Source organism: Podarcis vaucheri, assembly GCF_965113315.1.
Source record: "Podarcis vaucheri genome assembly, chromosome: 17".
Classification (NCBI taxonomy): domain Eukaryota; kingdom Metazoa; phylum Chordata; class Lepidosauria; order Squamata; family Lacertidae; genus Podarcis; species Podarcis vaucheri.
Window position 1 is genome coordinate 41,476,968 of NC_138755.1, and position 16,402 is coordinate 41,493,369.

Here is a 16,402-nt window from a genome sequence, read left to right on the forward strand (position 1 = left end):
TAACAATGTGCAGCGGTTTACCAGTGTTGCGTGTCGAGGTCCCCAAGCCACGCCCCAATAACTCACACATCACACATCAATTTTGGTTTGGGTTTTTGGCATGATTTTGGCCACAACTTTATTTAAATGCATCCAAGTGAGTGGTTGCTTAGGCATTGGTTCCGACTATCTGTCCTTGCCCAGGGGACAGAACTGGACTTCCGGATTCCAGCGAAAGCCAGTGTGGGAAACAAATTTTGGGGAGAAAATGAAGCTGGGCCCCAGTCCCTCACTTCTCACCCTCATGCTCCTGGTGGCTTGCACGGCCCAAGTCCGATGCCAGGGACAAGGACGAAAAGAATGGCAAGCCCCTGGATTCCTTTAACGGAATTCCCTTTCCGCACCACCATTGGAGGGGTAGGCACTTACCCCTCCACCAACCAATTTGAACCACTGCCTAACCGCCAACCTTACAAGTTGTGACGATTTGCTATGCAGTAGGCAAAAACCAAATGGCACCAGCCAAATGGACAAATTCCTACCAGGCCCCTGCCTCAAAGCAGACGACCCCATGACAGGCATAGCAAGGTCAAGCAAACAACCCCACCCCCAATACAGGGAGGGTGGGCGGGTGATCCGGTGCAAGCAGCCAAGAGAACGCTCCAAGTTGGGTGACCAATATTTAAAACCTCTGACCCCTCCTTCAAAATTGGCAACAAGCAATTCTCCCCAGCGACCCGATTAACCAATTCACTGCCTGGGTCCCTCCGCAAATCCGCCTAGCAACACTGGGGTGGCTTGTATCCCCCACCGCAACACGCGCTCTCTGCTAGGGAGAACACGTTATGTCAACTGCTGATGCCAACCCCTTGACAAGAGTGTCCCTGTTTTCGTCTGTGAACTGTTGGAAGGTGTGGGCCCCACTTCAGACATTACGTTCATGTATTCCTTGGAGCCATGCTAAGCAAAATGTAGTAGTAGTCATGAATTCAATCAGATTTTACCTAACTCCATGTGTTGTGTAAAAGCCCCGGTGGGAACAGAACAACCCCTAGGCCAGCAAGCATTGGCGTTAGGAAGGACACACGCACAGAATGTCCCATTGCAACAGATTGGAAATTTGCTTCTCTGGAGATTTCACGAAAGGCCTTTTGGTATCAGTAAAAGCATGGTTCAAAAAGTGTTGAAATCAGTCAAGCGGTTTTAGATTAGCCCTGCGCTCTTTCGTCATTTCAGAATCAGTTCTTAGTTCATCCATATCTGTATGTATAATACTTGGCAAATTCCTAACTGCATCCTTGAGAGCAGGAAATGAGTCCAGGTAAAAAAAGGAAGCAATTATTCAATACACAAAGCATGTCTTTTCCTTCGGAACTATTGTTTAATCATACACTGATTTATGTGGATCTAATTACATCATTGGCTAATCAATTACCATGTGGCATTAGGTAAGGGCTTTTTTTTCTCTTTTTTTGGTGAGGAGATGACATATGTTATTTGATCTAATGGGAATAATTGCTGTTATGTACATTTATTTCAAGATTTTTTCTGTTTTTTAAAAAACAAAGATGGTTTCAGTCTATGTCAACATCTTCTTCGGAAGTTGGAACATATAATTCTTTGGGAGTACTGATACACTGGGGACCAGCCAATTGTGAAGAGGCCGTATATTCAAGAATTTCCTGAAATTCCTGTGTTCAATGGAATCCTAGTCGTTAGTCTGATAGAATCAATGAAAACCTTGCACTGACGTTAATGGGTTATGGATGCAATGGTGCATGCTTTTTTTTCAAAAAAGAAAAAGACTGTAATAAACCTTTATAAGGGCTTGATTTGTATTTTTTTAAGGCCTTACAAACTAATGAATGCAGAATGTAGCAGTAAGCAAAATGAAGGCTAAATAGTTCAGTGCAAGAGCAAAAGTGTCTCGCCAATACAATACCATTAATCTGTTCTCTTTTTCTCCTTTCCTGCTTTTCTTCTTTCTCTACAATAGAAGTGGAACAAAAAGGTAATTAAATACCTTTCACATGTTTTTCTATATATACACATACCCATTCTAAGCAATTATGGGGTAAAATATTTAACAGTCTAATGCTTTACTTGAAATCCTTTCATCATTAATTTTCGCCATTTTAATCTATTGGTTAAAGTTGTGGGGGAGGGGGGGTGTTTCTGCTGCTAAGCAATTTCACCTAACATGTCGCTTCTTTCCTGGAAATGTTTACTGTCACCATGCTTCTTTCCACCCCACCCCTTGAAGGATTGCAAATCTATTCCCCTTTCCTTCTGCACCATTTACGGAGCAGTATAAAATAATTTAGAAGGACGCAGTTCTTTTCCTTCCTGCCATCCTTGCATGCAACTTGCTTTTAGTATATCACCAAGGCATCAAGGGTAATTTAGAGATCCTCAGAAGGTTCATTCCCCTCTGTTATGTTACAGCAGTTTTCTATTTGTCAAGTGTTTAACAGTATAAAGTGCTGTGCAATTTTTATAGGTGGCTTCTGTTCAAAAGGTCGACAGCTAAATTGCACATGCATTGTGTGTTAGGCAGATGTTGAATCCAGTATACATATGAATAATCAGGATCGCGCCAAGGAGTGTACATTCCATGTCCATCTTGCACAGAGATGTATGCAGGTGACCCAAACCCTCAATTTCTTGGTGGGGTGGTAAATGGATCCCATGTACATATGAGTGTACGCATGTTGTCCCATGACAATCAAAGATGGCATTGGGAAAAGTGCCTTGAGTGCATTCAGTCGTCAGATTGAATGGCTGCAGAGGAGCAGCATGAAATTGCACGGTGCCATTTCACACTATCATTTACCAATCTGATTTCTGGCTAACAGCACCAGTGTTGGTGGAAATGTGTTGCTAAATTGATGTTTGCCCTTGCAGTTTTATTCTGATGAGCTGGGAGCCTCCTTCCCGCTGGGAAATCCCATCCTGGTTTCTGTGGGAAGAAGCCCACTAAATGAATTACGGCCAATAATTTGGGGCTTCCAGTTGACTCTGTGCAAGTAAGAGCTCCTTTGCAAAGGTGGCATTACAGAAAATAGGACTTAGGACACCTTTAATTTAGGATCAATAGCTGGAAATGAAACACAGTCGTGGGTGAGCTCACTCTCACACACAAACACACATCAATTTTTGGATTAGTGCTGAAATTCTCAAGTCATTTGTAATGGGAACTGCAGACTACGACACAAGTCCATATAGCTATGTAAAACTGTGTATTCAATCAATTAACAAGTTGTATCCTGTATTTCCCATTAGAAATGAAGCAGAGAGAAAAGGTTCATTTCCCTGTCCATGCCTATTGGGACGCCATTAATTATCAGCCCCTTCAGCTAATGCTATTTGCACTTTAAATGCAAAGATACGTTTAATTCCATCGCCTGTTTGATCAGGTGTGAGCAGCTGCCTGTAGGACAGCTGTTCTCCTGCCTTATTTCCCATCAAACTAGGGATATGGGTGCAGGAGCCTGAAACTGTATAGAACATATGTATACAAAAGGAATAGGCCTGTTAAAAACGTTGAGTATGAAAAAGGGAAAACAAAGGGGGGGAATCTGTAATAATCAGGATTTTTTGTTTCTGTTAGTTTAAAGCAATTTATTTATTTCATAAAATCTCTAACCTGCTTGGCCGTAGAAGAAACCTCAAAGTGGTTTACAAAAAAAACCCGCCCCCGGGTTTCTCCGTCCTCCACCAGTCGCGGACTGTGGGCCGGGGGGGAGGGGTGGCATTATTAATCCGAGAAGACTGTTCTTTCAGGGCTCTACCATCGCCATCGATCCCCGGCATTGAATGTGTTGGCCTAGTGTGGGGCTCCGAGGAGAGCTTGGCTGTCTGGCTGGTGTACCGGCCACCTAGCGCACCAGCAGCCACCCTGTCAGGCCTGCTGGAGGCGGTGGCCGGCTGGGCCTTGGAGTTCCCCAACCTATTGGTACTGGGGGACTTTAACATCCATGCTGATGCCACTCCCTCCTCACAGGCTCTGGACCTGGTGTCTTCCATGGCGACACTAGGGCTCTCCCAGTTTGTTTCGGGCCCCACACATCAAGCAGGCCACACGCTGGATTTGATCTTTGGCGCCGGTATAGATGTGATCATGTCTCCCTCGATGAAGGTGCCATGGTCTGATCACTATGCACTGAAAGCCAGGATTGATTTTCCACCCCCACCCTGCTTAGGTGGCGAGCCAATTTGGGCTCGCCCGCGGAGGCTGATGGACCCTGATAGATTCCGTCAGGCCTTGCGGGACCTTGCTCTCCCTGGCGACTCATTGACTGAGCTTGTTGAGGGCTGGAATATCCAGCTCCTGGCAGCCATCGATGAGATCGCACCTAGGCGCCCTCTGCGACCCCGCAGAAACCGGGCTCCCTGGTTTACCGAGGAGCTTCGGAAAATGAAGCGGGACCTCAGACGGCTAGAGCGAGTATGGCGGGGTGCCCGTGACGGAGCTTCAAGAACATCTTATAGGGTTTTTATGAAAACCTACGAGATGGCAGTGAAGGCCGCTAAGAAGTCCTACTTCTCGGCCTCCATTGCATCCGCTAGCTCTCGCCCGGCGCAATTATTTAGTATAATTAGGTCTTTAACGTCCCTCGAAGGACAGCCAAATTTAAATAACAATTCGGCACACAGCTGCGAGGCATTTGCGAGCTCTTTTGCGGAGAAGGTCCTGTTGCTCCGCCATGACCTCCCTGCCAATTTGGATACAATGAAGGAACTGGAGGCCCCTCGACTGTCCTCGGGTCCAGTATTGGACCACTTTGACCGGATATCCCCAGCTGATGTGGACAGACTCCTCCAAGCTGGAAAGCCCACCACTTGTCCTCTTGACCCGTGCCCGTCATGGCTGATTAGAGCGTGTCCAGACGAGGTGCGGGCCCCCCTGGGTGATATCATCAATTTGTCCCTTGGCACTGGGATATTCCCAGGGGAACTGAAGGAGGCAGTGGTGCGTCCGCTCTTAAAGAAAACATCATTAGATCCTTTAGATCTATCCAATTACCGCCCGGTCTCGAATCTTCCATTCCTGGGTAAGGTGATTGAGAGAGCGGTTGCTGAACAGCTTGGTAGGTTTCTGGATGAAACATCTGCTCTCGACCCATTCCAGTCCGGCTTCCGCGCTGGTCATGGGACCGAGACGGCTCTGGTCGCCCTAACAGATGATCTCCGCAGGCAGCTGGATCGAGGCGGGTCGGGGCTGCTGATTCTTCTAGACCTGTCAGCAGCCTTTGACATGGTCGATCACGAACTCCTGGACCGCCGCCTTGCCGACGTGGGGATCCAGGGCACAGTCCTTCAATGGCTGCGCTCGTTTCTCTCCGGTCGGGGACAGAGGGTGGCGCTTGGGGGGGAATTGTCATCGCGCCACTCCTTGGTGTGTGGAGTGCCTCAGGGTGCAATTCTCTCCCCGATGCTTTTTAACATCTTTATGCGCCCCCTCGCCCAGCTTGTCCGGAGTTTTGGGCTGGGTTGCCATCAGTATGCCGATGACACCCAACTCTATCTGTTGATGGACGGCCATCCTGACTCGGCCCCAGATACACTGACCAGATGTCTGGAAGCTGTGGCTGGATGGTTACGTGGGAGCCGGTTGAAGTTAAATCCTTCGAAGACAGAGGTCCTCTGGCTGGGACGGAGCGATATGGGATTGAGGGGGCAACTCCCGTCTCTTGCGGGGGTGCAATTAGTGCCAGCATCATCCGTGAAGAGTTTGGGTGTAATCTTCGATACCTCCCTCTCTATGGAGGCGCAGATTACAGCTATAACAAAGGCGGCATTTTTTCATCTCCGCCAGGCTAAGCAGTTGGCTCCTTATCTCTCTCGCCCTGACCTAGCCACTGTGATCCATGCGACGGTCACCTCCAGACTGGATTATTGTAACTCGCTCTACGTGGGGCTGCCCTTGAGACTGACCCAGAAACTCCAGCGGGTGCAGAATGCCGCAGCGAGACTCCTTACGGGGTCTTCGCTGCGAGATCATATCCATCCGGTGCTGTACCAGCTGCACTGGCTCCCGGTGGAGTACAGGATCAGGTTTAAGGTGCTGGTTTTAACCTTTAAAGCCCTATACGGCCTAGGACCCTCGTACCTACGGGACCGCCTCTCCTGGTATGTCCCACAGAGAAATTTACGGTCTGCAAATAAAAACACCCTAAAGATCCCAGGCCTCAGAGAGGTTAGGCTGGCCTCAACTAGAGCCAGGGCCTTCTCGGCCGCGGCTCCAATCTGGTGGAACGCTCTGTCACAAGAGACTAGAGCCCTGCAGGACCTGGCATCCTTCCGCAGGGCCTGCAAGACAGAGCTGTTCCACCAGGCCTTTTGTCAGGGCGCAGCCTGACCCCCTCCTCTGGCAATCTGCACAAAAATTTGCTTGATGGTTGCCATTAATTTGATTTTAATTTGATTTAATTAATGTTATAATGAATGTTTTAGAATGTTGAACTATTTTTATTGTTGTTAGCCGCCCTGAGCCCGGCTTCGGCTGGGGAGGGCGGGATATAAATAAAATTTATTATTATTATTATTATTATTAAACATATCACTAAGAGAAGTTTACAACAATCATTTTAAACACGCACAAAATTAAAACCACAATAGAGGGAAACAAATTAAAAATCGCATCAACTTTCTAAACAACTTAGTAGAAATGTCTTCAGTGGGTGCCAGAAATAATAGAGTGAAGGCACATGCCTTCTATCAATGGCCAGGGAGTTCCAAAGTGTCAGTCTTCTTTCAGATCAAGTTCTTTCAGATGCGATCATTGAGAAATGGCAATTGAGAACTGGCAGCTTGGTGTCTCAAACCACGTTTGGCTAGGGGTTACAGGGATGTAAAATTATTCTGAAGTCTGTGGAGTGGATTATTTCAGCTGGTCGATCTTGATTTGCTTAAGGCTTTAATTCTCCTGTATTTCAGAGGACTTTCCCTATTGATTTAAATCTTGATCCTAGCCTTCCTCCATTGAGCTTTCCCCTTATTCTTTCTCTCTTCCTCTTGACATATTCATTAAATGTTCTTTCTTTACTTCTGTGGCTGCATTCTGTTTCCGAAACCTTTTTCATTATTTAAAGCATTGACCTGTAAGAGGTTTGTTTCCCTTTTGTATGCTTTTAGAGTTGTTGGGTTGTTTTTTTAGCTTAGTTTAGTTTTTTTTTTGGTTGCTACGGAATTTTTACTTTGCCGTGCAGTAATATCTGTTAATTATATAATTTCAAAGGAGGCACGTTTGCCAAGGGGCTTTTTGAAAAAGAGGAACGGAGAATAGTTCTTGGGAACTTCCTGTATCCTCTTTTCAGCATGAAAAGCCACTCTCACATTCATATCAGAGTTTAGGAAAGGCTGAATTTCTTTTGAGCTCTCCCTTTGTTCTTGAGCTGTGAACTTCTAAGTGCATGCTAGAGAAGGCCAGCACATTTAGTAACCTGCTTTGTTTTTAACTTTTTCCCTCCCTTCAGTTTTTCTTTGCCCTGGACTACTAAAAGGAGTATATCAGAGTGAACATTTATTTGAATCCGATCACCAGTCAGGAGCCTGGTGTAAGGATCCTTTGCAGGCTTCTGACAAAATATACTACATGCCATGGACTCCTTACAGAACTGACACTCTAACGGAGTATTCCTCCAAGGATGATTTCATTGCTGGAAGACCAACTACAACTTACAAGTTGCCGCACAGGGTGGACGGCACGGGGTTTGTGGTGTATGACGGGGCTTTATTTTTCAACAAGGAACGAACCAGGAACATTGTCAAATTTGACCTACGGACAAGAATCAAAAGTGGGGAAGCCATCATTGCGAACGCCAACTACCACGACACGTCCCCTTACCGGTGGGGAGGCAAGTCTGACATAGACTTGGCCGTGGATGAGAATGGTCTTTGGGTGATCTATGCAACTGAGCAAAACAACGGCAAAATAGTCATTAGTCAGCTGAACCCTTATACCTTGAGGATCGAAGGGACGTGGGATACGTCTTATGACAAGAGGTCAGCTTCCAATGCATTCATGATCTGTGGCATTTTGTATGTGGTGAAATCGGTGTATGAAGATGATGATAATGAGGCAACAGGTAATAAAATAGACTATATTTACAACACTGAGCAAAGCAAAGAAAGTGTCGTGGATGTTCCTTTTCCGAACTCCTACCAGTACATTGCTGCGGTGGATTATAACCCAAGGGACAACCTTCTTTACGTATGGAACAACTACCATGTGGTTAAGTACTCTCTGGATTTTGGACCCATGGACAGCAGAACAGGTAAGGCTTCTTTGTTAAGTTTTTGGGTTTTGCATCCTATGACTTGGCAGCCATGTTGCGCTATGGCTTGAGGCTAAGCTGCGCTGTGGCAGCAGGAAGGACTGATTTGGAATGGAACCAGACTGTTTTCCCAATTTAAATTGCCTCCACCTCCCTGAGGTCCTTATTCCTGAGATGGGAGATGTGTATTCACATTGTGGTTAGAACTGCCCATAGCATACTTCACCTGTGCATGGTTTCGGATTTGATTCCTGACATCTCTAGTTTTGATTTGTGTGTGTGTGTGTGTGTGTGTGTGTGTGTGTGTGTGTTTGTGTGGAAAGGGGTGCTGTTTTTCTTTTGTTTATAAGATGTCTTAGCTGCCCCTAACCATAAGGTCCTAGGGCAGGTCAAAGCAATTAAAAAGACAATTATAAAAACAGATGAAATCATCACAGTTATCAGACATATAAATCAGTTCCAAATGGAACACAGCAATTTATAATTTGAAAGATCTTATAGGCAGTAGGCCTAGAAAATATTCCAATCTGAGACCCTGAAGAATTCTCATCATTGTGGCTGTTAGTACTATGTTAGATGATAGACGGCTGAGGTAGCAGGTTGCGCTGAAATGAATATGTGATTTTTATCCATGCCAGCAGAACACTATTTTTTTATTTTTTTAAAAAACCACTGGTTTGTTGTTGCTTGCTTGCTTGCACAAATAACTCTAGTGTCTGTACTGGATTGTCTTGCACTTATAGACTTTGAGAATCAGGGAAAATGCCTCGTCGCACACCGAAGCATGTAACTGACCTCTGCTTTTGTTAAGAGAAAAGCCACTGCAGTTCTTTCATCCCCATCATCGTACACAGGGAGACGAGAGAGGCAGTGTGGCATAGTGGTTAAAAGTGTTGGACTGGGACCTGGGGAAGCAAGGTTCAAATCCCCACTTGGCCCTGAAGTTCCCTGGGTGACCTTGGGCTAGTCACTGTGTTCTCTTAGCCTGACCTAAATCACAGGGTTGTTGTGGAGATGAAACAAGGAGGAGGACCACGTAGGCCACCTTGGAGGGGAAAAGTGGAGTATAATAATAATAATAATAATAATATTTATACCCGGCCCATCTGGTTGAGTGTCCCCAGTCACTCTGGGCGGCTTCCAATCAAGTGTTAAAAACAATACAGCATTAAATATTAAAAACTTCCCTAAACAGGGCTGCCTTCAGATGTCTTTTAAAAAGAAGATAGCTGCTTATTTCCTTCACATCTGACGGGAGGGTGTTCCACAGGGCGGGGGCCACTACCGAGAAGGCCCTCTGCCTGGTTCTCTGTAGCTTTGCTTCTCGCAATGAGGGAACCACCAGAAGGCCCTCGGTGCTGGACCTCAGTGTCCGGGCAGAACGATGGGGGTGGAGACGGTCCTTCAGATATACTGGACCAATGCCGTTTAGGGCTTTAAAGGTTGACACCAACACTTTGAATTGTGCTCGGAAATGTACTGGGAGCCAATGTAGGTCTTTCAAGACCGGTGTTATGTGGTCTCGGCGGTCGCCCCCTGTCACCAGTCTAGCTGCCGCATTCTGGATTAGTTGTAGTTTCCGAGTCACCTTCAAAGGTAGCCCCACGTAGAGCGCATTGCAGTAGTCCAAGTGGGAGATAACTAGAGCATGCACCACTCTGGCGGGACAGTTCGTGGGTAGGTAGGGTCTCATCCTGCGTACCAGGTGGAGCTGGTAGATGCTGCCCTGGACACAAAATTAACCTGCACCTCTATGGACAGCTGTGAGTCCAAAATGACTCCCAGGCTGCACACCTGGTCCTTCAGGGGCACAGTGACCCCATTCAGGACCAGGGAATCCTCCACACCAGCCCGCCCCCTGTCCCCCCAAAACAGCACTTCTGTCTTGTCAGGATTCAACCTCAATCTGTTAGCCGCCATCCATCCTCCAACCGCGTCCAGACACTCACACAGGACCTTCACTGCCTTCACTGGTTCTGATTTAAAAGAGAGGTAGAGCTGGGTATCATCCGCATACTGATGAACACCCAGCCCAAACCTCCTGATGATCTCTCCCAGCGGCCGCATGTAGATGTTGAAAAGCATGGGGGAGAGGACGGAACCCTGAGGCACCCCACAAGTGAGAGCCCAGGGGTCTGAACACTCATCCCCCACCACCACTTTCTGGACATGGCCCAGGAGGAAGGAAGTAAACGAAGAAAAACGTCCACTCTGTGTACTGTGATGAGGATAAACCTTGCCAGGTCAGGTGAAGGTGGACTGTTTTGTTCCTGATCACAGCACAGGAGGTGGGAATGTTTTCATTCCGCTGCTCAGCACCCTGTGGCAGGGATGGGATTTGACCTTCCCAATCAGCTGTGTGGAAGGGGAAGGCTAGCAGAAGGACAAAGGCTTGAATGGATCAGTGCCAGAGGTCTGGACTAGGCTCACATATTCCCTGTGCTGGCCTTAAGCAATAAAAGTAAAGGCATTTCGGGAAGAGTTAAGAGATAATCAGCTGGCAGCAGAGGAATAGGAAAAGTGAGACTTGACACGAGCTAAAATGATATTGAAAGAGGTGGGTACTGAAAATAAATTTAACGGAGAAGGTGGAATTGTGGATTGACAAATAAAGGAGGCGTGTTGCCGGCAGCAGCACAAAAAGAAAAGACAGCTGTCAGGACACTCTAATGTATTCCATTTGTTTTGTTCATAACATAGTTTTTATTTTGAAAAGAAACGCCTTGAGTGTCATTACAGGGATCCCCAAATACCTGGCTGTGATTCACACGCTCTTGCAATGCATTTATATATGATGTGAAGAAACAGGAAAAATGAGCCTGTGTGTGGCTTTGAGGTCTTTTGTGGAAGCTGGAATTATTGAAGTATTACATTAAGATAGAAATATGGGGTCCATTTTGTGTATCGAATGACATTTTAGAAAGCTTTAATGTGTATCTAAATCTATACGGTTGTACCTTGGAAGTCGAACGGAATCCGTTCCGGAAGTCTGTTCGACTTCCAAAACGTTCGAAAACCAAAGCACGGCTTCTGATTGGCTGCAGGAAGCTCCTGCAGCTAATCGGAAGCCATGAAAGCCCTGTTGGACGTTTGGCTTCCAAAAATCGTTCAAAAACCGGAACATTCGCTACCAGGTTTCGATCATTCAAGAGCTGGAAGCCAAGGCGTTTGAGATCCGAGGTACGACTGTAGTTTGCATGTTCATGTTTGTTGGTGGGAGAAAATGGCTCTCTTTGCCGGCCCAAATCGTATGAAGATGTAGGTGATATTTTGTATCGGGGAAAAGGGGGAGACAGCCCAATTTTGCCAGCAGATACCCCCTGCACTCCGAATCCCATCATCTGCCTGGGTCCTTGTCTCTTCCACTATGTTCAACATCTTTATATGAAAATAAACAGATTTTTTAAAATAATAATAATAACATTTTGGGGTGCTAGTACTGTCTTTTCCACTGGATACACTACACACAGAAAATCTACAACTTAGGGGAAAAGGCCAGAAAAACATTTCATTCGCCAATACATCCTCAACTTTTTTATGAGGTAGGAAGATCCCAATCCCATATAAAAGGGCAGGAAGGGAATGAAGAGAAGTCAGAGCACTCCATCTTTAATATTTGGGATAGGGGCATTCTAGGACTGAGCAACAGCAGCTCCTGAGATGTGCTCTTGTCATCCTTTGCTAAGGATGGAAGATGATTTGCAGAGACAACTCCCTGAAACAATAGGCCTATGTTTATTGACTGCCTTTCATTAGCATGGTAAAAAGTGCTGCATTATAGCAAATTACTTCATTTTTACTGGGCAACAGCAAAATTGCAATAATATCTTGCATTTTAATAGCATCTCTTAAATTATCTTTGCTTAATGGGAATGATTGTTGGGGGCTTGGTGATGAAGATAAATACGTAGGCTGAAGGCATGAATCAATATTACGGTGTCATAAAGTAATTTAATTCATTAACTGAAGATTTAAAAGTGGATTAAATTGGAAAGTTAACCTATGAAAATATATTCAGCACCAATGTTCTTGCCGTATCTGAGGACATCAGAGTGCTTTGTGGGGGATCAGGAAGCTTGAGGGTGGAATTGGGGAAACAGACATTAAAAAGAAAGAAATAGCTGTTGCTTAGCATTTTTGCACCATCAGAAATTGGATTTAAACATGGGGACAAACAAAAAGTTAGAATTCAGTAAAGCAAAACACACATTGAATTTGTTCAGGCAACTCTCACACTGGGGCCACATTCCAGGAATAGTGCCCAAAACCAAAATCACATATAGTCCAAGCGCATTGAGTTCAGTGGCCGTTGGGATTGCCAAAGTTCCCCACTTCAGATTTCTACCCCCTTTCCTCCCCCTTTTTATTGCATTTCCAGCCACATAAAACTGAACGAGCACAAGTTAAATGCACATAGGTTGCGAGTTACCCATATATCCTTAATGTGTGGGCAAAATACCATGAAGGGGATAGTATCTACTCCCAAGCAGAGCAGACTTTGGAAATCCCCAAACAAGGAAGTTTTAAATAAGCATTCTGCATTCATCTCTCAAGTCCAGCAGTTCATTTATCACGATTTCCCACATCTGTCAGGGTTGAGACAGGCTGTTGCCTTAGTTATGTGTGAAAAGGGGTGTGAGAGCATGGGTGATGGTCTTCACCGTGAAAGGCGAAGAGGATGAAAGACAAGCAGATCACGAACCGACCCTACCGTGGTCCTCACTGCTGTCTCTAAGAGGCTGTCTTCATGCCCTGACAGCTTTCATTGAAGAATTCTTTAATCTCTGGACTCAATTGATTGGTCCAGCCAACTCTCTGTATAGCAAGGCAGTTAGGCATGAGCAGACCCTCCAAGTCTCCCTATTTTCCAGGGACAGTCCCGGATTTAGGAAAGCCATTCCAGTTTCTGATTTGATCCAGGATTGTCCCACTTATCCTTAGGACGTCCCTATTTTCAAGGGAGAAATGTTGGAGGGTATGGAGTTATGCAACCCCCGAACCAAGGAGATAAGTAACTAGACAAGCTTTAGAAGACATCTGAAGGCATCCCTGCATGTTGTTGTTGTTTAGTCGTTTAGTCGTGTCCGCCTCTTCGTGACCCCCTGGACCAGATCACGCCAGGCACTTCTGTTTTCCACTGCCTCCCGCAGTTTAGTCAAACTCATGCTGGTAGCTTCGAGAACACTGTCCCACCATCTCGTCCTCTGTCGTCCCCTTCTCCTTATGCCCTCCATCTTTCCCAACATCAGGGTCTTTTCCAGGGAGTCTTCTCTTCTCAGGAGGTGGCCAAAGTCTTGGAGCCTCAGCTTCAGGATCTGTCCTTCCAGTCAGCACTCAGGGCTTATTTCCTTTGGAATGGAGAGGTTGGATCTTCTTGCAGTTCATGGGACTCTCAAGAGTCTCCTCCAGCACCATAATTCAAAAGCATCAATTCTTCGGCGATCAGCCTTCTTTATGGTCCAGCTCTCACTTCCATACATCACTACTGGGGAAACCATAGCTTGAACTATACGGACCTTTGTTGGCAAGGTGGTGTCTCTGCTTTTTAAGATGCTGTCAAGCCCTGCATAGGGAAGGGGTTTTTTTTTAATGTTTAATGTTTTATTATGTTTTTATATACCGTATTTTTGGCCCAATAAGACTCACTTTTTCCCTCCTAAAAAGTAAGGGGAAATGTGTGTGCGTCTTATGGGGCGAATGCAGGCTGCGCAGCTATCCCAGAAGCCAGAACAGCAAGAGGGATTGCTGCTTTCGCTTCACAGCGATCCCTCTTGCTGTTCTGGCTTCTGAGATTCAGAATATTTTTTTTCTTGTTTTCCTCCTCCCAAAACTAGGTGCGTCTTGTGGTCTGGTGCGTCTTATAGAGCGAAAAATACGGTATATTGGAAGCCACCCAGAGTGGCTGGGGCAACCCAGTCAGATGGGTTAGGTATAATAATAGTAATAATATTGATGATGAGGAGGAGGAGGAAGAAGAAGAAGAATAGGATGTCCCTGTTTTCATCGGATAAATGTTGGAGGGTGTGCATGAGGGGCCGGATACAACCAAAGAGTCCTGCTAGCATAATAGGACTTCATCCCCTTTTTACCCCACCCCCACCCCCCATGGGCTTTGGAAAAGTCAGGAGGAACTCCAGAGCAGTGTGCAGGGTATGTGAGAGAGGCAGGAGGGGGGGGGTCATTCCACCCGGCAAACTGAAATGCTTGTACAGTGGTACCTCAGGTTAAAGACGCTTCAGGTTACAGACTCCGCTAACCCAGAAATAGTACCTCGGATTAAGAACTTTGCTTCAGGATGAGAACAGAAATCGCACAGCGATAGTGCAGCGGCAGCAGGAGGCCCCATTAGCTAAAGTGGAGCTTGAGGTTAAGAACAGTTTCAGGTCAAGAACGGACCTCCGGAACGAATTAAGTCCTTAACCCGAGGTACCACTGTACTGATGAAACACTTTCCATAGTGCTACACTTGAATTCCACCCAAGCCCTCCAATGTTTCTTCCCAAACAAATTTAGCTTTTACTAAAGGTATTTGTGGGGCAGCAATTTCAATAATTATTGCAAAGATTTTCAAAATGAATTAAATATAATTTTAAAAACAGCCGCAGTAGCAAATAAAAACAGCACCGTAACATGTTTGGCTCAACCTAATCTTGATTATTTCCCTGTTCAAGTCAATTCCTAGTAGTGCAGCTGTTGCCCTCTCAGAGTTCAACTTCTGTTCCAAGAGACTGAATGCACTCTGGCCCTCTGACTTCTGATTTCAGCTTTCTGAAACAGTGCTCCCAGTCTCTGAAGGGAAATCTATCTGCTGGTGCGCTCTCTCTCTCTCCCGCTCTCTCTCTCTGTGTGTGTGTGTGTCAGTGGTGGGTGGGAATAGGTGCAAAAATGAGGAAGGGGAGTGAGGAAAGCCCCACTGATCTGGCACAGAGCATCTTCTCATGTTAATCTTGGTGCATAACTAGCCAGCCAAAATCATTAATAAAGGACTTGGTTTTGCACTCTTGCTCTTACACATTCGACCCCAACAAATAGGGCATAGCTAGGAACTGGAAGGGACCCGGGGTATCTGACCCTGCAAACTCATAACAATATGCAAACAAAGTTGGCAGCATCTGGATTTGTTGCAGGATCTGGTCCCTGTGGCTGCGATGTGGTTTGCTCTTGACGGCAAGCAGCTGTTTGGGCAGGGAGGGTGCTATCTGCACACAAGTGCAGGCCTTCTGCCCAAGGCGTATTGGAGCAAAGCATCGTTGTCCAAGATGAGCTGCAGATAATGGAAGATACTTTGGAAGAGTGGTTTTATCTGGGCGTGATGGATGACAAGGGACATTCGTTTGCTTTCTCTTCTGGGTCTGTCCTGTAGCAGATTATTCCTAGGTACCAGTCTGGCCTTGTAGATTTGCTTTTCCCCCTTCATATTGTAGTCTGGAAAATGCCTGACGCAAATCCTGATGATGTTGTGAGTCTGCCCAAAGAGTCAGAGCAGATAACGCTTGTGTCTTAAGCGTTGGCTGCAGGCCACGGATTTCGCGTTACATTCTGGGTGGAAGCCAGAAGCATGTCAGGGTGTGTAGTGGTCAGTAGATTTCTTTTATTTAATATGTGTCTTACTGGTTTCATATAAAACAAACATAGCAATAACCATAAAAAATAACACTCAAATCCCACCAGGGGAAAAGTCACGAGTCCTTTGTTTCCAATATGAAAGTATCATTTATATCCCAGGGTATCTTTCCAGTGTGATCTTGTGAATCCAGATGATAAATGTGCTTTCTATATACACCAGGCAGAGCAGGGACTTTTTGAGACAGAGAAAGCACTATTTTAAGTCATCCATGAAGATGTTGGCATACTGTGGAGCCATGCAATAACCTTTGTTGTTGCCGTATCTGAGGACATCAGAGTGCTTTGTGGGGGATCAGGAAGCTTGAGGGTGGAATTTCCCACATCTGTCAGGGTTGAGACAGGCTGTTGCCTTAGTTATGTGTGAAAAGGGGTGTGAGAGCATGGGTGATGGTCTTCACCGTGAAAGGCGAAGAGGATGAAAGACAAGCAGATCACGAACCGACCCTACCGTGGTCCTCACTGCTGTCTCTAAGAGGCTGTCTTCATGCCCTGACAGCTTTCATTGAAGAATTCTTTAA

At 45.9% G+C, this 16,402-nt stretch overlaps 1 protein-coding gene across 22 annotated transcripts in view; it reads left to right on the plus strand.

The window, feature by feature from the left end:
* Nucleotides 1–16,402, plus strand: part of ADGRL3 (adhesion G protein-coupled receptor L3) — a 574,776-nt gene that overhangs the window by 333,117 nt on the left and 225,257 nt on the right. For 16 of the 22 annotated variants that reach the window (XM_082206024.1, XM_082206018.1, XM_082206034.1 and 13 more), the window contains exons 6-7: nucleotides 1,976–1,990; nucleotides 7,458–8,258. The exons of 1 other annotated variant lie outside the window; for it this stretch is intronic. In XM_082206024.1, the coding sequence (XP_082062150.1) occupies nucleotides 1,976–1,990; nucleotides 7,458–8,258 (816 nt within the window). The remainder of the gene's footprint in view (nucleotides 1–1,975; nucleotides 1,991–7,457; nucleotides 8,259–16,402) is intronic. 5 more of the 22 variants (XM_082206033.1, XM_082206036.1, XM_082206023.1 and 2 more) reach the window with 1 other exon arrangement.